A 20,892-nucleotide genomic window follows, 5' to 3' on the forward strand; every position below is an offset into this window, starting at 1 on the left:
GGAGGAAGGATGGAGGAAAACCAGTGATTCCATGGTGGACAAACAACATAAATTTACTTGGAGAAGGACAACATTCAGCTCCTTCCAAATATTTGAGATTACTGTCATTGTATATCCTCACTGCCAATAATATTAGGTGTGAAAATGCACTGCCCCAGTTATATCTGCTGCCCTAGATGTCAGTAGCAAGCAGCGGCTAACAGCAAGAAATCTATGCCATGTTATCAGATACATTGGTGGATGGCCCTATTGGAGAGGCCATGATGGCTCAAAGGTCACAACATACTCTATAAAACAGCATCAAAGGAATCTTGAATACACTAACTGTAAATAGGATATGTGAAACTGTAAAATAGGCTACTTAAGGAAGTAGTTTTAGTCTGTTTTATATATTGCTTTAAGAAAAAGCTGGATGCTTTTCTAGAAGTAAAGATCATAACTGGGTATTAAATAGAAAAAATATAGACAGCAGAGACTGTTGATCCAGGAAACATCCGATTGCCTCACGGAATCAGGAAGGATATTTTCCCCCGTTGGAGAAAATTAAACTGGGATTTGGACCTTGTCTATAGGGTCTTTATCTGAGACATTTTTATTTCCTTAGTGCTTGAACTTATGTCTTTTTTAAACTTACTATGTAACTGATAAGATAAGAACAGTGTGACAATAGACATACAAGGTAACGATATGTATGATCAGAAAAGATATTTTGCATATTGACCCAAATTGTAATGGAACAATTTACTGGGAAGTATTCAGATGTAATCCTGCTGAGAAGACTGACAAACCAATCTCTAGACCATTACCATACACAACCTAGGACAAATCTAATTAGGTACCTATTACCTTGCCAGTATTTCAGGTAAAATAAATCCACACAGGAAAAGTGTGCAAACTCTATGCAAATAATGTGGCTCCAGTGGTTACTTTAAGTTTTTGCCCCATTCTTAGCAAACTTTTTTTTTAAAAAGTCATGTAGTACAACCGCTGCCTGTGCTCTTTGTCTCTAGTCAGTCATTTGCCTCTTCACATTTGTCATTTGGTACTGACAATGTCATGATACTTACCAATTTTACATTGCTGCTTCATTTGTGGTCTTTTGAATTCATAATATTGAACTCCCGCCTTATTTTCATTTTTAAAATGCCTTATCTGTTTTTACTGTACACTATGAGCTTTTCACAATAGATGCTGCAAGAAGTAAAATAGATCCTGCATAATTTCTTGACCAGAAGTTGTCAAGCATCATTTACCCCTCTCCTGTCAAGTCCTATTGTCCCTGGTCAGCACCTTTTTATTCTTTGAAATTCAGGTCTTTCAGTCATTCAGGAGCCTACCATCATACATGGGCATTACCTAGGGTGGCTTGCAAGGAAATACAGTTTTCCCAGAAATGCACACTGCTTGCTTTAGGGCTCTTATAAGGAGCACTTGGGTAGGATGCATATTTTATCACCCATAGGCAGTATAATATTAACAGTTTTATGATAATACATAAACAAATTTGAATAAATAAATACATTCACATTCAAGCATAGCATAGAATAGAATCACAAAAGTCAGAATGCATACAATTTGTTCTGTTCACATTAAAAATGCAAGCTCTAAAATATGGGAACAGAGCAATGAAACAATGGTGGATTGATGAAAATATTGCAATGTGCACATTTTCTCTAAAGCAGGACTTAATTATTAAACATGTCTGTGGTTTAATATTACACTCCGACTATGGAGTCTGATTTCTACTGATCTGTGTATACAAAGAATACTCTGTGCTGCTATCTAATACATTTCTGGCAGATTTACAGTTTATTCATCTAAGCACTGGAGATGGTGAAGCAATGGGCCATAAAGGGAAACCTGAGAAATGTTAGTGAAAGCATAAAGACCTTGTTACAGCTGAGACAGCTCTTGTGTTCTAAGTGCTTCCTGATTATACCCTTGGCAAACAAGGAGATTTGTCAAAGTTATTTGCTATAGAAAATGTCCAAATGTACCGTACCTTTTGTCATCCTATGTAAGCTTCATATGCTGTTTGCAGGTGACCTTACCATAGTTGGTATTTGCATCCCTCCCAACTGTATACTTTAGATCCTAGTCCGTCTGTTCTTATTACCTCCTCAGCTGTCCCTCTTGGTGGGTGGATATATACACCTCTATTATCTGTTTTGGGCACTGATTTAAAGGATGCATTTTGGTACAGGTATAATTTAAATGACCTTCCTTCCCTCAAGTCAGACTCCCATATTTTATACTCAATGGTAATTATGCACCTATGTGCTAAGATTCCATATTCATTTTACATGGGCTATCAACACACCAAAAAGCACAATGCATTAGGCAGCACACGAAATTCAGAGTACTGTATATACAATCTTGGTATTGTGGTATGCTATTGCATATGTACTTTGGGTGCCATTTAGAATGAGTGGCAATACACAAATACCTTTGTATAAACACCTATAGTAAACTCCCGCTCATCCTGAGGAGGATAGTTCACGGCGCAGCACATGATTACCCCCAGAACTGTGCATAACAGTTGGTGCTGGGATGGAAGATCGGGAGCCTACAGGACACAATGATAGGTCAGACAGTAACCAGGTGATCCAAGGAGAGACCAGTGCATGAAATAGAGCCAGGGGTCATACACAGGTAGTCAGGCCACTAACCAAAGTATCCAGGAAGGGAAGAGAATACAAAGGGCAGCTTTTAATAATTCTGTCATCACAGGTTTCCCATATTATCCATTTTTTATATTATAATGTCATTAATTTGGGCTTCAATGTTCAGAAATATTTAACATCACAGATAATCCTATTAAAAAAAAACAGAGCATCCTTGGTTAAATTCTGCAGTACATTCACTGAGTAAAGCAGACAGATGAAAGCACAAAGGCAGCAAAGAACAAACTAAATGAAGAAATAGCCTACATATCTCCCTATATTGACATATGTGCTGTACGCTCAGTTCTTTATCTCAGCTAGCGCTTTTTATTAATTCCTTATTTAAGCAGGAGCAAACTGAACAAATGTTTGTGGAGTAGTTGATCCGTCTTAAGGCTGAGATGAATCTGCAGGATAAAGAAGAAAGCGTACATCTACATCTGCTTTCACTGAGAAGAGCAAAACTAGGCACATTTTCAATTCATCCCAGTGCTTATCAACATATTATTATGTAGGTATAACGCTGCCAGCTCTGTGAATAAAGTGACTTATCTTAAATTTCATTTTTAATGTAGCTGTATTCTTACTAAAGTGTTAGGTAGAGATCGCACTTTACATCATCTGATAAGGCTTTATTAAAAAGCAGCAAGTTGCAGCCAACATTGGGATTTAGATATTTCAATGGCTCATATTTTCTAGTAGTGCATCTAAAACAATGCCCAAATGACTTTGTAATCCACTGTGACAATTTCTTAAATAAATAAATAACCAGAAGGAAAACATGCATAGTTTTATTTAAAAAAAAAATAAAAGTGCTAATAAAATAAAATACAATATTCCTACCACAAGCAGGTGGAATGTATCTGAACACAATTTTTTATATTTCTTACAAGTCCTTAAATGTGGTAACGTGTTGTTTTTTTTCAAGTCCTTTTTTTCTTTATTTTCACCTGGCATTCCTGCAAATACCACACTTCTAGTCCCTGGGTGGCTACATTTACTTCGTATTTTATCAATGGAGGAAGCCATGGTTGTCACACAGGCTGCAATTCCAAAATGTTTTCCATTTTTATTAGATAGGGAGGGGGTTAAGTTAGTAAAAAGCACAACGAAGATAGAAGTTACCTTTAAAGAAAATTAAAAGAACACTGCATTTCTTGAAAGGTTTTTTCTGCACTTGATGAACCTGAAAATAGAAGAGTAAATGAAGCTATCAGATCTAAGCGCTGGTAAGCTGTTGACGATACTCACAGTAACCAAAATAGACATTCTGAAATGTTTTTTTCAGACCCTAGAAAACCCCTGATAAAATGTGTATATGCATAACTTATTGTACAATTGTGTGATTAGTAATTTGTAGATATAATAAATATAAATAATAACAATATAAAGAATGTAGTACTTCTGGCATATGTGACACCCAGGGTGAATAATTTTTTTTTTAACCCCTTACCTAATATGACATATTTTTTATAAAAAACATAAAAATAATAATAGTATTTATAAAAAAAAAAGTCACAGTGAAAATTTCAGTCCCTCTTACACTAGCAGTCAGTAGAGTAAGGCCTCTATGATCAGTGTAGAAAAACTCTCCCTTATACTGGTGGTCAGTGGATATTCTTTTTTCTTGCTAATAAATTTAATTACAGCAACTAAGCACTGTATAGTAAATAAAATAAACCAAGGAAAAAAGGTTTGGTATTGCACAGAGCTCAGTGCTAATGCTGCCCTCTTGTGGTGATTTTCAGATTGTGCACGCAATCATTCCCTGCTTTCCATTGAATATGTTTCTCACATGTATATGTTTCATGGCCCCCACATTACCAATATTATTATGCAGCTCACCTCAATCAATTATCTTCCTGGACCACACTGCTCCCACATAATCGCTGGACAGAGCTGGAGCAATTATGGGTTTCCCCTAAATATCTAAACTTTAGGTTGTGGAGTGCCAAACTTTCAATATCAGATAGTTCTCTGTTAGCTCCTACTCAATTCACAAAACAAATTTGGCTAAATTGTGAAATAAAATATCTTTTGATAACTGATAGATCTGACATCATTTCTACACACACCCCTAATGCCTGACAGCCTAAATATGCAAGTGACTAAACCATGGCGTTTGAAGGATATTTTTCATTTTAGACAAATTATACTTCTTATACTTCTATATCCTTCGAGGAATTACAGGAAAACCTAGAATTACCCGTTAAAGCTTTATTATGGTTATTTACAAATACGAAATTTCACCAATTTCACCAAAGTTTTAATGCTTTTACACCCTTCGAGGGATCATGCCTAGGTAGGCCAGATAGAAGAGGTCTGATTTCAGACATATATAGAATATTAGCAGGGTCTGATACTGGCTCTGCAATATCACACTTCTCTATGCATAAATGGGCAGCTACTTTACACAGGTCTATACCAATGGAGATATGGCAAATAATCTGGGACCTTGCCCCCAAAAGCTCTTGGCTTATTTACCGTGAAAATATATACAAGATAATGATGTTTTAGTATTACACACCTGAGCGATTACATGCCATATATCCATCATCTAGCGACTTATGCTGGAGATGTGGGAGAGTGGTAGGAACGTTGGTACACATTTTCTGGGATTGCCCACTGATCACCCCATTCTGGGGGACAGTAAATAAACTCCTCTCCCAGGTATGTTCGGGTCCGATTCATAAGGACCCACTGACACATCTTCCTGATCTTCCCATTAAAGGTTGAAAATACAAACAAAAGTTAATGGCCCATATACTAACCGTCGCACGGAGCTTAATCACGCCACAGTTGAAAGCTACAAGCCCTCCCACAGAACATGATCTCATCAAGTGCATACAGGATTTAAGGCTAATGGGAATATTAACAGCAAGGATACATACCCTTTTAGAGAAACATGAGGTGTCCGCATGGGACCAGTACCCACCTACAGGCACCCGATTAATATCTGCACACTAAGAAAAGAACTCGTAGTAAGATAACAACCCTTATATATAAATATGTGAACACTCTTGTATACAGAATCTTGACAGTTTGTAAGTTTTTTTTGTTTTTTGAAGCAGAACTTTGGGCAAATGTTTTTTTTTAAATATATTCTTCATGTGTTATTTAAGTGCCTCCCCTTCTTTTTAGTCTTTTTTGTTATTACCGGTATGTACTATTCTTGAAGAATTTTCAGTAAAAATTTACATTAAAAAAATGCATCCTAGCTGGACAGTTGTCTACATAAAAATGTGTACCTGCATAACAAACTTTAAAAATGAAGCAAAAGCTAATATCTATTACACCGAGGAACAATTTTGAACAATTTTGTTAACTTCAATTTTTAGGCCAATTTACACTAAAATAGGTATGCTGAATATGAAAATGCAGTTAGTTTTCTTCACATTAGGTTTATTATCTACCGCATATATTAATGCAATTACTATAGCGTGGATTTGAATGGCTTTTCATTCACACGCAAGACAGTGTGGTCAGAGGTTGTCTGCTGCTCTACAAAGTAAAAAAGCAAAATTTAAGTTTCTACTTACACACGTATTTCCTTTCTTTCAGATCATGTCTGGCTCTGCTTTTTTTCGTTGTAAGTGCCTAAACAACTCTGATTTATTTTGTTATATCTGTGGCAGTTTCACCATTCCCAGGCAAAGGGCGAACATCAGCACATTTGTGGAGCAAGCCAATTTGGCATATTTCAAAACTAAACTTGGTGATCAAGATAAGTCCTGCGCCCCCCATAATGTGTGCAAACAGTGTGTTGAGGATTTACGGATGTGGACAAAGGGAACATGTGATAAGATGCCATTTGGTATACCAATGGTTTGGCGGGAGCCAGGAGATCATTTCAGTGACTGTTACTTTTGTATAGTGAAAACTTCAGGATATAACAAGAAAAATAAATATAACATAGAGTATCCTAGCCTTCCATCGGCTATACACCCAGTGGCTCATTCAGATGAAATCCCAGTGCCGGTTTTGGTTACACTACCCTCTCTTGAAGAATATGATTATGGTGATGAACTAGGTGACAACTAGGGATGAGCGAGCGAGAATATTAAGTTCGATCCCATGGGGAATCCGGCCTTACCGAAAATGAAAGTGAGAACGGCCTTCTGATTCGCCTCGAGGTCGAGCTTTCACTGAACAGAAGAATCCTCTGCAATCCCCGGGCACTAGAGGTTAATTAACCCCTAGTGCCCCGGAGATCACAAACAGGGAGATTCCCAGGGCTGAATGTAGCTCTGGGAATCCTCCTTTTTTTATTTCCTCTTCCGATGGTTTTGCGAAATCGGTTCACCGAAATTTCACGGAACCATTGAAAGTTTGAGGAAATTCAAATTGTTCTAGTCACAACAATGATGAAGAGTTTGAAGGGGAATCTGTTCGTAAGGGATTTGATTAGCATGAGTTGAGTGATTTGGGACTATCAAAGAAGGCTTTAGAACTATTAGCATCAAGACTGCATGAGAGAAACTTACTTGAAAAAAGAATCGAAGGTAACTTACTGAAATTGCATTTCTGCAGTACTTTAAAACTGACAGTGGCTTTGTGTATTGCCATAACATACCTGGTTTAATGGAGGAATTGGGAATTCAAATCTATACATCAACTGAATGGTGACTATTCATTGATAGCTCAAAGCAGGGTTTTAAGTGTGTCCTACTTCACAATGGCAATATATTTGGGTCAGTCCCAATTGGCCATTCAGTTTCTCTTTGTGAAGAATATGCAGACATAAAAAGAGTCACAAAGTTGTTGCAATATCACCAACACAATTAGGTCATCTGTGTTGACCTTAAAATGGTTTGCTTCCTTCTTGGTCAGCAACGCTGATACATTAAGTATCCCTGTTATCTGTGCATGTGGGACAGCAGAGCTCGTGAGAGGCATTGGGTGGAAAGGAATTAGCCTCCAAGATCTGCCCTAAAACCAGGAGATCCAAACATTCTACATGAGCTACTTGTTGATACAAATAATATATTCCTGCCTCTGCACATGAATCTGGGTCCGATGAAGCAGTTTGTTAAAGCTTTGCCAACTGAAGGAGACTGTTTAAAGTACCTCATTATGGTATTTCCTAGCCTGTCATTTGAAAAAATAAAGGCCGGTGTGTTTGATGGTCCACAGATTCAGCAGCTCATCAAAGATGAACATTTAATCAGGAAAATGTCACAAGTCGAAAAGAATGCTTGGTTATCATTCAAAGCCATTGTCAAGGACTTTCTTGGAAACACATGAGCAAATAATTACACAGAAATTGTCCAGAAATTCTTGGAGAGCTACAAAATGTTTGGTTGCAATATGAGCATCAAGGTGCATTTTCTGCATAGCCATCTTTCTATCTTCCCGGAAAATCTTGGTGCAGTCAGTGATGAGCAAAGTGAACGATTCCACCAAGATTTGAAGGTCATGGAAGGACGGTATCACTTCCGTCATGGAAAGACGGAACACTCTAGGAAAAGCTATAAGCGTAAATTTTTACTTGAACCGCTTACCCAATTAATTTTCAAATGTTTTACTGTAAAAAAATGTCATAGAGTAACAATAAATCCTTTGTATGAACAAAAGAAATTTAAATTAACAGTACATTAAAATTATTATTTCATTATTTTTTCATTGTATGTAAAATTTGTATGTTTTTTGACAAAAATTAGTAAAGAACATATGTAAGATCTAACTCAACAAAAAATGCATTCCCCAGTGTTTAATATTACATTAAAGAGGAAGAGGAGCTCCTTTGGTTAAGTTATGACTGTGGTTGAGTCACTAGAAGGACTATCAGCTTTGTGGTTACTTTATCATGGGGAAGGGTTAGAGCCTCTGTAAATGTACTCACACATGCTATCACAGAACTTTCAGAACATCCACATATACAAACAAAGGAGACTTTACTCATGTATACTATTGTTTTTATTATCACGAAGATTTACAAAAGTTAAGGCATACAGAGGACAATTATCATATTTTATTAAATCACAATAAATATTTAACCTACCAACAATTTTAGTAACAGTGTTTAAAATTTCAGTCTGACACATTACAGGATAAATATCAAATTGTAAACAACAAATATCAAATTAAAAATGTAACAAAATGTTTAGCTACATAAAAATTCTGACCTAAGGAGGAAAGAAAAAACATTTTTTAGATGTTTTAAAAGTAGTGAAACGTTTGTTTTTTATAATATTAAGGAGATTTCTCATAGCTTCCTGTTCTGGTGACACACTGAGCACTGTTTCTCTCTTCCATGCTGCATTTTCTATAAATTGTGCTTGGATAATTAAAAAAATAGAGTTGTAACAGAGCAAGTTTCTAGGCATGCTTTTCAATAACCTTGGACTGTTCCTGGAAATCCTGGATGGATAGTAACTCTGAATAATATTATAAGTACTGTGTTGTTAATTTTGAGACAGGCAAGTTACAATAAAATAGTACTGGCAGCAATAAGGCAATTGGCTGGATACAAAACCAGACTATAAAAAAAGACTAGACTTCTCATGCATGCTTTAAAATCTTCTCCCTAAATCCCATCCTCTATGTGTTCTTCCCTTCATCACTGAATGTTCCTTCTTTGTATGACTATAACTACAGGGGATTAAAATAAAGAAATACTCCAGTACGTCACAGAAACCTGAACGGAATGTTAGCAGCTTGTGAATGAGCTCAGAGGCATACCGTGACGCAAACACTTATTGGTTATAATCGTTGTATAAGACTTTCTCTTGTCACTTACTTAAAGGCCTGTTCAGTGATCAGTAGCAACCAATCAGAGCTGATTTTACTGAAGCCCAACCAGTACAAAATGTATTATTTTGGTTTCACACAAAAACAATGGGTACAAATCTTTACACTGTTTTCTAAAAAAAACACCAATCACTATTTTTGTGAAGCGTTAAGGCAGTAAAGAGACTTAGTGAGGTAGGTGGTGTAATGGAATATAAAAGAAATCTGGCTCTGAGATCACAAAAGTTTGGTAAAAGTATTTGGGGTGCTATGAAAAAAAACAAACACTGTATGGTATTAGCACAGCAAAATGTACAGAGCACCTATAGTAATAAAAAAATCACCTTATACCTGTACTGAGATGCTTTGGTGGCCCAGTTCTAACATTAGTAGTTACTTAAAATAAACAAGCTTACATATAAAAAAAACTCTGAACTCAATTACTTTTTGATATTTTATATCACTGTAAAGAATATTAAGGCTTCTGGGCCAGAATGACTGCAGGGCAACCATAACTTTTAGAAGGCAATCAGTAACAATGGCTCCCTTATTCTCTCCATATGGGTTAGCTTTGAGCGGAAACACTTATATCACACAAGTACAATTTGAATATGTGTCCTTTTAAAAGGAAAATGTATATTTGGTATTTTTTAGAATAGCCTATCACTTCAGATGGATGTTAGCAATGCATGCTGATCCTGTGTACAGATTTTTTTATTGTTTTGCGATCAACCAAACCTCATTGTGTCTGTTTAACAGCTTGAATGGGCTGTCATAGCCAGCAGTGTAAAACACATTTGTATCAAAATCTTTTCCATCCCTTTTTAAGCATTCAGACAGCTGTTCGATCTGCTCCTGGTTTTTTGCTGCATTAGTAAAGCCTCCAAAAGACCTTTAAAGAAAGAAAGATGAGTAAATGTTAAATAAAAAAGAAGCATACTACTTGGGTCTGTGCTTTGTAGCATGTACATGATTTCTCAGAGAAGAATTCCTTGTTTACCTCACATATACAGTGATCTCTGGTCTTTCTGTAATAAATACATTACTATCAGAAGGTGTTGGTGGATCATTCTGGTTCTCAGATGGAATAAAAAATGATACGGTGACAGTGGATTCACATGCTGGCCCTGCTCCAGGCTGTATGTATGTGGTCACAGGGGCTGTCATCTCAACCTTCACTTCTGCAGAAAATAAACAGCTGTCAGTTTTGCAGTTCTTTATGTAAAAAATACATTCTTTTGGATCTTTAAATGTAACACAATGTTAGACAATAGAAATAATACAGCACATCATTTGTAATTGAGGCTATATGTAATTTTTATTTCCAAGGCAGGAGCACAATGCTGCCCCCTAGTGTTGCTAGAGAAAACTGCTGGACAGTGTCATCCCATACAGAAGTAGTACAAGTAGAATAGAAGTAGCCATGGCAAAGTTTTCTAAGGAAAAGGCACCTCGGGAGTTTTTCTTATCTGTTCCTCAACAAGCAGTCAAATGTGAATGGTGTGTACTGTCTGAAATGACACATTTGCTGACAACACAGGACAGGTGGTGGTGGTAGATATTGTGCTCTGCATTCTTGGAAAAAAATTAGAAAGATAGGAAGTTTTTTTACTGATGTAGTAAAAAGAGCAACAAATTTAAATTACTCCAATTATATTACCATAAATATAAATACATAGATTATGTGCTATTTCCTTTCTTATTTATTATCTTATTTTTAGACAAAAAAAACCCTCTTTTCTCTTTATAAAAGGGTTCAATAGACACTTACACCAAATTCTTTAAAACAATAAAAAGCCATTACTTTTTTGCACAGCTTTCTCTGTAGCAAAGAAAATAACTAATATGACATTTCTCTGACCGGCTTCTGCTCACAAAACAGAACTTTAGCTGCCAACCTGCCTGTAGGTCTTCTGGGGGTATTTAATGCACACAGAGTAAGGCCCAATCCACACTGGTGGCAAACTGGACAGAAATGGCAGCATCATGTCACATCTAAAATACTGTCCAGGGAAACCCCTTAGGTAGGCAAAGAAAAAAAAAAACAAATAAAAATGTTCAGATAAAAACTGAAGTGACTACACCAATTGCTGTAGATTACAACCCACATGGGGAGCGATATCTATTACAACTTATGCTTCGGACATCTGACTGCACAAAAAGTGCAATAATGCATAAAATGCATATAAATGTGCTTAACATCCTTATGTGATTAACTCATCATATTTTATAAACAAATGACAGTTTCCTAATTAGTGCATTAACAATGTATAGATTGAAGGGTGATTACTTTTCTCATTGTTCCCTTGAATATAGCTGAAGAGACGCATGAAGCCAGTACTGACAGCGTTGTCCCATTCTTTCACTGATGACACCTCAGTGCTCACCCACTTTGCAGGTTCATATTGGCGAAGTTCATAATCTTCAGACTGCAAGACAGAAAAGTGATCAACAAAACATAATTTGTCATATGATGGACAGTAAACAAGAAAATATTTTTGAATTGAGGTGTGGCCATATGTAGGAATCTGAAAACCCCCATACTTGGTGGAAGCTAGTATAATAGTGCAGCTTTATCTCCGAGATGCAGACATGAGCTGGTAAAACATGATAAACTAATGTCAGACTGAAGGAACTTTTGATGTTGTCTGACCCAAAAACGAATACACCTATCAGGCTGCTGGAGAAGGGTGGGTGGTGGAGGAATAAACTAATAATATTAACCCTACACTGTACAAAGTCTTTAGTCATATCACTAGTTGTCCCACAAAGTGGCTCACAATTTAATGTCTCTACCTGCATGTAAACTATCAGTAATACGATTATTAGGGACTCATTCACACCAACTGTGCATTGTCCACGTGGCCCCAACACAAGAACCAGGTGCCTTGTTTCTGATTTGCCAAGTTTCATTTATTTTTTACTCACTGATCAGTTGAAAATTTTGCACTTAAATGAAGCACAATGTGCAATGTGTTAAACACATAGAAAGGCGATGTGCTCCATGTTAAAGAGCAAAAAATCTAATTCCACAGAAAAAAAGACCAACAAACCACGTCAAAAAAATGTATCTTGAAAATGTACAGCAGTACAAATCATCAGAGTATTTTAGGCTACGGACCCTTAGTCCTCTTTCATGAAACTCTGACAGTACCAGGGCTTTTTTGTAAGTTTTTTGAAAGTCTGTTTTTAGTACTAAGCTCAGCCAATAAATAAGAGAGGTGAATAGCCTGATACATTTCCTCTAAAATGGGGAGAGAATACAAATCAATGTTAAAAAAAAGTAATCACCTATAAAACTGCACTTTTTTATCAATTAAAACAAATGGGGAACAAAATGTAAGGAACCCTATGACACAAAATGCTGGAGATGTCATTGCTGGCCTGCTTTAGTTGGCACTCTGATCTTCTGACTTATATTTATTGATATAAATCAAGTGAAAGCTAACTAATGCCAGGACTCTGATCTACATACTGTAACCAGCCTGTAACACAACCAGGGCCCGGGACCCCTGGTCTGCTGACAGAACTAATAAAGGCCTAAGGATTGGATGATGCCCACAGGCTGCAGTTGGGGACCCCAATCTATCAGTCACCTTCTCCTCTGAAAGTATTTATTGATAGTCTGAGCTCCTACTACCCGAACATCACAGTATATGTGGATGCCAGGCAGTAAAGGGAAATACTATGAAGAAAAACTCTTTCTACATGAGGAAGGATTATACAGGGAAATTTCTGTTTCAGAGACTTGCACAGGTCTGTACCTGAGTTTCCAAGGCTTTCCACTTTGGGTTCTCAATTCCAGACGAAAATAAAACTTTTTTCATTGTGTTGAACATTTTGGTCTGGAAAAAAAAATATTTGATAAAAAACTTTTTCATTTCATTTATAAATTATAATACATTGCACACATTTATTTTAGGAAGAATTCATTATAGGGGTAGTATGCCAGTCACATGACAGGTTCATAACGACTAGTCTGGTCATAATGAACTCATCATGGTCACCTTATGGAGGTCACATGGCAGTCTTTAACTCTTTAACTGCCAGATTAAATATTTCTATGTCCTTTCCTGGGAAACATTTGCATTTTTACCATTAAAAAACTCCCCGGAAATACATATTTTGTGTGCATTGACTGTACATCACTTTGCATGGCCAGCATCATTCAACCCATTTCTCTTAAGCCTGGGTCATCCTGGTGTCTTCCAATACTGGAAAATGAAAAAAGAAGTAGCACAGTGATGTCACTTAGCTCTCTCTCCTATAAGCATGTGTTTTGTTGGGACATGAACTAATAGGCTCCTTTCACTGCTTCATTCTCTTACACTCCAGCCCTGCTACACATGGGCTGCAAGAATCCAATACCAGGTCCAGGGATGTAACAACATATCAAGGGGACCCAAAGCTTGGAGTTCCTTGATGATCGCTTCACAGTCAATCGTCCCAACATGAAGAATGTGTAAATCAAGTAGAGGCAGCAGGTGAGCTGTCAGTACAATCAGTGAATCACCAGGGACTGGTGCTATGGATAGGCATTGTCAGACCTAGGGGATTTATTTTCCAGCTAATGACTGTCCTCCCATTTCTACCACCAGCAAACAAGGGCAGAAAGAAAAACAAGTTGTAGTAACAATAATAACTATTGCAATGTTTTATATTATTATTATATTATTATATATATTTTTATAATTTTTTTAAATTTATTATTATTATGAAACTCCAATCTAAACTATTCTACTGACAACTTCGTAATACTTTTTGTCTGGCGTTGTAGGACAATAATAACCAGACACAATCATATGTACACCTTAATCTGCCATCATCACAAGTCATTTGTATATATCACTATAAACCTTCCAGAGCAAATGTTGCATTACATTACATTGCCGCTATCCATCATCCAATACAAAAGACAACAATACACATATTCTGGTGTCAGCACGGCATTATGTAGGAGCTCAGGCTTCATTCTTTTTCTTCTAGTAACTTGTTCTTGAGTGCAGAAAGTATTTGACACTTCAGGTGGGTTGAATACCTGTTACCCCCGCTGCACGTTGGTTCCTCCCTCAGCTCATTATTCTTGTATCAGATGGTGGGAGAAACCACAACCTATAATGGGGGGGTACCCTACAGAGGTGTGAAATGCCTGGAGGAAGGCAGTAAGACAATTCATATGCCACAAAATCCTGAACACACAGCTGCTGCTCTACAAACACAACTAATAGAATAAACATCTCTGTGCCCAATCCCCAAGTCTAGGATATGTCCCTGGAAATCCCAGATCATTACATACTATCTGACCCCCATAAGTGTTATGAATGAACGAGTCCGACCTGTACAGAGATGTTCCGATGGAGATATGCAGCATACACGATTCTTCCTCAGTGTCTCGGTGCTGTGCCTGGTGTCTCTCTTATACGATGCAGCGAATGGGCGGTGTGCGCAGGGTTAGATAAGCTCTGGTTTTGTAACCTATATCATTGGGTGTAGCTCCAGCCATACACACTAGAGGGCGCTGTTATCATAGCATAAGGCGGGAAGGCGCCTCACACATTCGTTGTGCTGTGTCGGTGTCACTGAGAAGTCAGATATATGCAGAGCTGCACTGGGAAATAATCATTTCCTGGAAGGCAAAACACCATGATTGTCTAATATCACCCCTCAGAGTATGCCAGCTGTGACATGTGGCCGCTTTGTAGTCATTTATGTTATCAAAAGATAAAAGTGGTGACCAAAGTTAATGTGAGAGTGCCTGAAATGTGAGAGGAATGCCAAAATGGCAGAAACAGTACAATACAATGCAATATTTACCTTATGGGGTCTTCGAATATAAAGGCAATGAACAGGTTCATGGCTTGTCAGGCTTTATAAAAGCTACTCTGGGATCATTAGGGTTAAAAAGCCCCAATATCTGTGGTTAGTGGGAGTAATAAATGCCCCGGCACCAGAGGTCAGTGGGAGTAATAAATGCTTCAGGTGTATGGAATGCATTGCATTAAACTGTTGTGGGCAGCCAGCATTTGCCATATTGGCCTCTATAACAGTGTAATAATGACACATTGATCTCCAGTGCTGTCCACTTCCCAATCCCTTGCTCCCAGGCTGTCCCCGCCATTGCTATTTTCTCTTCTTCCGGGCCTGGCGTTACCCTGCTGCACCCATTGGGAAGCACTGAGGATGTAACTCCCGCAGATGTATAATGGAGTTATGTTTTCCAGGAAATCAGCTTTATTCCCAAATGTTCATTGTATTGCTGGGACATTTCGTAGTATGTGACTTTCCCCAATGTGTACAGAGTGGTCACAGCCCCCTTATGTGTCACTGCTGGCTAGAAGTTTAATGTTTGACATTTTGATCCTGACCGCTGTGCACTTTTGCCATTTATTAATCTGTTAGGTAGAAGAGGCAGTGTGTTTATTACATTTATAATTTAGCATGCTACAAGTATTTCTATTCCATATGTTCTAATGAATACAAAATACATAGATCACAAGTGTCTGGTATAAGACTAGGAAGAGATTTAGCTTGCTGGAGCAATTCCTAAATCTATAAGGGCAATGACATGAGCACTAAGGAAGTTTCTGTCAATCCTCCGACCCTCAGCAGACATATTATTAACCCAGCAGCAGTGTAATATTCCTAGTTTCAGATTCTGAGCTGTATGCTTATGAAAGAACAAAAGTAGCAGCCCAGGTTACCTAACAGGAATGACAAGCATACAGGGGAGGACGATTGTTTTCATGGAAACATGTCGGCTAGTTACCAGAAGAACGGAGAACCACTTCTAGGCGCTTGGGGATTACATAACAACAATCTCTATATTATAAAAGGGCGTTTTTTTTTTTACATGTTACACAAGTAGAATGTTAGGACATGTGCAATTTTTATTTTTGAGAACCTAAAGAGAATTTAGCACTACCTATAAATGATATAATTATATAAGTAGGATGTTCTGACATCAGCATGGACATAGCATGTTCTTCCAATACAGTCAGTGATTGCTGATGTCTCTCATTTGGCCCTTATATTGTTACTGCATTCTTCAATGAATCCAAAGACTTATGATTTATATTGGTGATGATTATTCTATATATATGATAACACAGAAGTTTGTTCAGCTACATGAAATACTGAGCTCCTGGGTTCTACTTAGGTGACTATAAATGTGGATCTCACTCACATAATCCCTGTCAGGGCTGTACAAATGCAATGCTTAAAGACCAGGATCTGTGCATTACTAAAATATAATTCACAAAGAGTCAAAAACATGTTCTGTATACAGGTAGTCCCCAGGTTACATACAAGATAGGGACTGTAGGTTTGAATTTGTTGAATTTGTATCTAGGTTGGAATAGGTTCATTATTTTAATAAATGCAATTAGGACAGATGTTTGTCTCAACATATTATTAGGCAGCATGGTGTCAGTTACTGTAAAAAATCATCACTGTGAGCTAATCACAAACAAAGCAAAAAAAAAAAAAAATCTTTATGGAGCCTAGACATTCATTAACTTCTGGAGCAAGCTGTGCTTTGATATGCAAAAAGAAACTGTAGAGTTTGTCTTAGTCATTAAAGAGTTACAAGATGTTACAGAAGAGTTCACCCCCTAAGATCACCCACAACTTCAGCTGTGTTAAGCAAAAGATTTCTTCTGCAAGTCATGCAAACCGCCCCCCTAAAAGCCTCTGTTCTGCACTCGAGCGAGCAGGGAAGCCGTTCTCATCTAGGAGATGACTAATCTCTGCTTTATGTAAAGTTTGTCCATAACTTCTGTAAACTGGTGTATGTTTGTAAAACTCAAAATATCCAAGACTAGCCTGATGATAGCACTGACAGTGAGAGCAAATATTTTTTATTTTCAAATATTTGGATAACCTGTGAACCTGACTTCAATTGGCAGACAAGCACACTGGGTGGAATATATTTGACAGAAGATGCTGAGTTATCTTAGCACTTGTCCTGTGCAAGGCAATGTGTACAAGGCTGCCTGGGGCTCCAAGTCTCCTTGTCACGGAAATGGGGAGAATAGTGATCAGGAAGCAACAAGGCCAAGAACAGGGGCCCTTTGTGCATTAAGTAAAATGGGAAGTGTCAGAGATGTCACTGTCAGAATGTCCTGTGATATAGCCATACCAAGAAATTATGGGAGACTGCTGCAGTTATGTCCAGTCACCTCTATCTGCCTGAACTCTATATTTGCAGGGTTCTCTTTTTTTCTGAAATACTTCTTAACCCAGTTTAGCACAGAGCTGTAATTTAAAACCACAACTGTATGACTTGTACACTTGGCTAACCTTAGATAGGGCACAAAGGCCTCCCCCACCCTTCTGATAATAATAGGTGTGTATTGTTTCTTTACCCAGCCTCTTTTTTAGACATTTGTTCCGCAGACTGGTTTTTCCAGTGTCACTACTAGGCAACAAAAAGCAGCATAAATATTAAACGTCAAAACTCCAATTTGTTGAATAACCACATCACCCTGAATCATGATAACAGCCACAAAGACTGATTGCATATTGATACCATCCCAAACTTTTGTTTTTTATTTTAAAAAATGTATATTTTTTACACAATTACATTTACATGTAAATGGCTGTTTTTCACATTTCCACATTCTGTCTGTTTGGAAAACAGATGAATAGGGCTTTGGGATGATAACCCAGTGCACCAATGCATGTCTTGTGCAGTGCAGCAGTGGGAACGAGCTTAGAGTTATGGTGTCTCTCAGTAACCTAAAGTGCCTCCATCCAAGGTTTTACATATATGTACACACACGTATAAAAAATATAAAAAATTAGTTTATTCTTTTTTTTTGTGGTAACACATAGCACATGCATAGTGTACTGCAGTGCCATTGCATATAGAACATAGAAACTCCAATGTTCCTCCTCAACAACCTGTATTGTAGCATTCTGTTACATGATAACACTGCTGTGTATTGTGGTATGATGCTTCTGAAAAAATATTGCAAGTACATTTTCCTGTCCTGGCAAGCCTGTTCAAAGCAGGTACATTATTGTAATGATCCAAAGCAAAGAAGAGAATGGATCCTTGAAGTTTTTTTTAGGCTTTATTTGGCATTAGGGTAACCTGCAGCAAAAGTATAAACTGCTCACTACTGTAACTCCATGTTGGGTTGCCATTTAAAAATAATGGCAGCACAGTGTCTGTTTTACCATACCCTATAGCAGTTTATATTTTTGCTGCAGGTTACCTTAATGTAACCTTAAAGTTACTTTTAATTAGCTGATCATGTGAAGAATAATCATATTGCTGTGTTATATTAAAAATAAGGAGTTAGTTTTCTGTATTTTACTTAAAAGTACACCATATACAAAAGATTGTAATTCTTCACATGAGCAGCTATTAAAAAGTAACACAGGTTCATCTGGCCATGTGGAAAATGTTCTAATGAAAGTCTTAATGCCCTGCCCATAAAGTGATGTATCATATAGCCATATTACTTTGATGCATTGTGAGAATCGTGTGTAGAGATATGTAAATATCATGTAAGAAAATATGTATATATGTATATATAGTATTTATGTAAGAAAATAGACAGAACAAAGTTTGGGCACAGTCCAAATGTTCACAGAAACCAATCCAAGTGGTAACGCAGTCATACGGGTGTCAGAATGAACCTTTGATCAGACGCAGGGTGAATGTCCAGAAGTCCATACTAAGTAGAACTAAACTTTTACATAGTATGTTTTATAGTGTATATCATTTTTTGCTCAAAAATATATTTTTAGCCAATTTTTGTTTAAGTTTTTTCTTTCGGTTTTGTACACACTATGAATTACTTACTGACATAGATTGCATTAGGAAAAAGCTGCATGATTTTCTAGAAGCAGCAAATATAACTGGGTATTCAAATTAAAAAGCAATGAGACCAGGGACAGTTGATCCAGGGAACATCTGATTGCCTCACAGAATCAGGAAGGATTTTTTTCCTCTGTTGGGAGTAAATTGAACCAGGGATTATAAAGTGTTTTTTTTGCCTTCCTCTGGGGCAACTATGCATATGTAGTTTTATCTAAAATATGCTGGCTTCTAGTATGTTTTATTTCCCCAGTGGTTGAACTTGATTATCTTTTATCTTTTTTTCAACCTTACTATGTACAATTTTCTTGCAGCAGAACATGTGCAGCTATGTATTTGGTTAAAGTGTTTCTGTTCAAAAATTTTTGAAAAGACTCTACTGCCAGATTCACCCGTAATAGCAGTAGATTATGAGCATTTACCATCATTTTTCCATAGTTTATGACTCTCTTGTATGTGCACAAGCAGCCAGAAGGGATTAAAGTTTTTCCCAACTCTGAAGCCTCATACAGATGTCAGATGAACACACATATATATATATATATATATATATATATATGACTTTCCATCAATCAAAACAATGTTTTTTGGTCGTTCCAGTGATGGATGAACGAATGAGCACTGTAAACACAGTTCGGTTTAATAGAGAGGAAGAGCAAGTGGAACCCCTGCTGTGCTTTCATCTATAGATATGCAGTGATCATGCCTGATCAGTCGTTCATCAGTCCATTGATTGATGAACAACATCAGGGGAGTAGTGTACACGTCAGATTTTCACTGGAGGCAAGCACAATCGTTTGTCTTAGGTGATCATTATCTGATGTGTGTACGTAGCTTAGGTCCACATTTAGCTTTTTCTGGTCTCAACTGATGGTGCCACTGTTGTAAGTGAAGGTAGGACTAATTGTAGCAGCTTGAGGCCTGAGAATAACCTAATGAAAATTTCCAATATTTGAATTTGAGGAGTAAGGCCCCCTTTTACATTTGTGGTTGCAAATAATGGACTAAGCTGCTCCCAGTTGCACAGCAAAATGCTGTTTTGTGCCCAGGAGCAACAAACCACACTGAAAGTAATGCAACTGCACACATTCCCCCTGTGTTTGTGATATGGTTTTTTCCTTCAGAGACTGAAAAGCAACCACATGGCCAGAAGTTTCATTTCACTTCTAGAAACCGGACCCCAATCCACAGCAGCTGCAACATTAGCACAACTGTGTGCACACAGTGGTCCCCAATACTCCCATACAATTGAATGGGAGCACACTTGAGAATGTAGTACATCACTGAGGTTGACTGCAAGTCTGAAATGGGCCTTAGACAAGAAGTATTTACAGAAGTGAATATTAGAGAACTGAAATACTAGTCAGCTGTCACTGGTGATTATGAAAGCACCCACAGCAAACTTTCCAGGGTGAACTATGCAGGGTAAAGTATCACAAACTTTTTTTTTGTAGTTATGCTACAGAGATTGCTCATAGATTGTAAGCTCTTTGGGACAGGGTCCTCTCCTCCTCCTGTGTCACTGACTGTATTTGTCTGTCATTTGCAACCCCTATTTAATGTACAGCGCTGTGTAATATGTTGTTGCTATATAAATCCTGTTTAATATATTAATAATACGACACTTGGTTAGGTGAAAATGAAGAATGATTATGTTAAAGATGTGTTGACAGT

General features: G+C 37.4%; 1 protein-coding gene across 1 annotated transcript; it reads right to left on the reverse strand.

Annotated features, from left to right (window-relative positions):
• Positions 1-8,556: 8,556 nt before the first annotated feature.
• HEBP2 (heme binding protein 2) lies at positions 8,557-14,880 on the reverse strand. The gene is made up of 5 exons (XM_072408959.1): positions 14,729-14,880; positions 13,157-13,237; positions 11,683-11,821; positions 10,393-10,573; positions 8,557-10,284 (listed from the first exon to the last, which is right to left on the reverse strand). Exons 2-5 carry the CDS (start codon positions 13,229-13,231, stop codon positions 10,107-10,109), a joined length of 573 nt encoding a protein of 190 aa, XP_072265060.1. The 5' UTR covers positions 13,232-13,237; positions 14,729-14,880; the 3' UTR covers positions 8,557-10,106.
• Between the last annotated feature and the right edge of the window lie 6,012 nt (positions 14,881-20,892).

The sequence above is a fragment of the Pyxicephalus adspersus genome, chromosome 4, assembly GCF_032062135.1.
Source record: "Pyxicephalus adspersus chromosome 4, UCB_Pads_2.0, whole genome shotgun sequence".
NCBI lineage: Eukaryota > Metazoa > Chordata > Amphibia > Anura > Pyxicephalidae > Pyxicephalus > Pyxicephalus adspersus.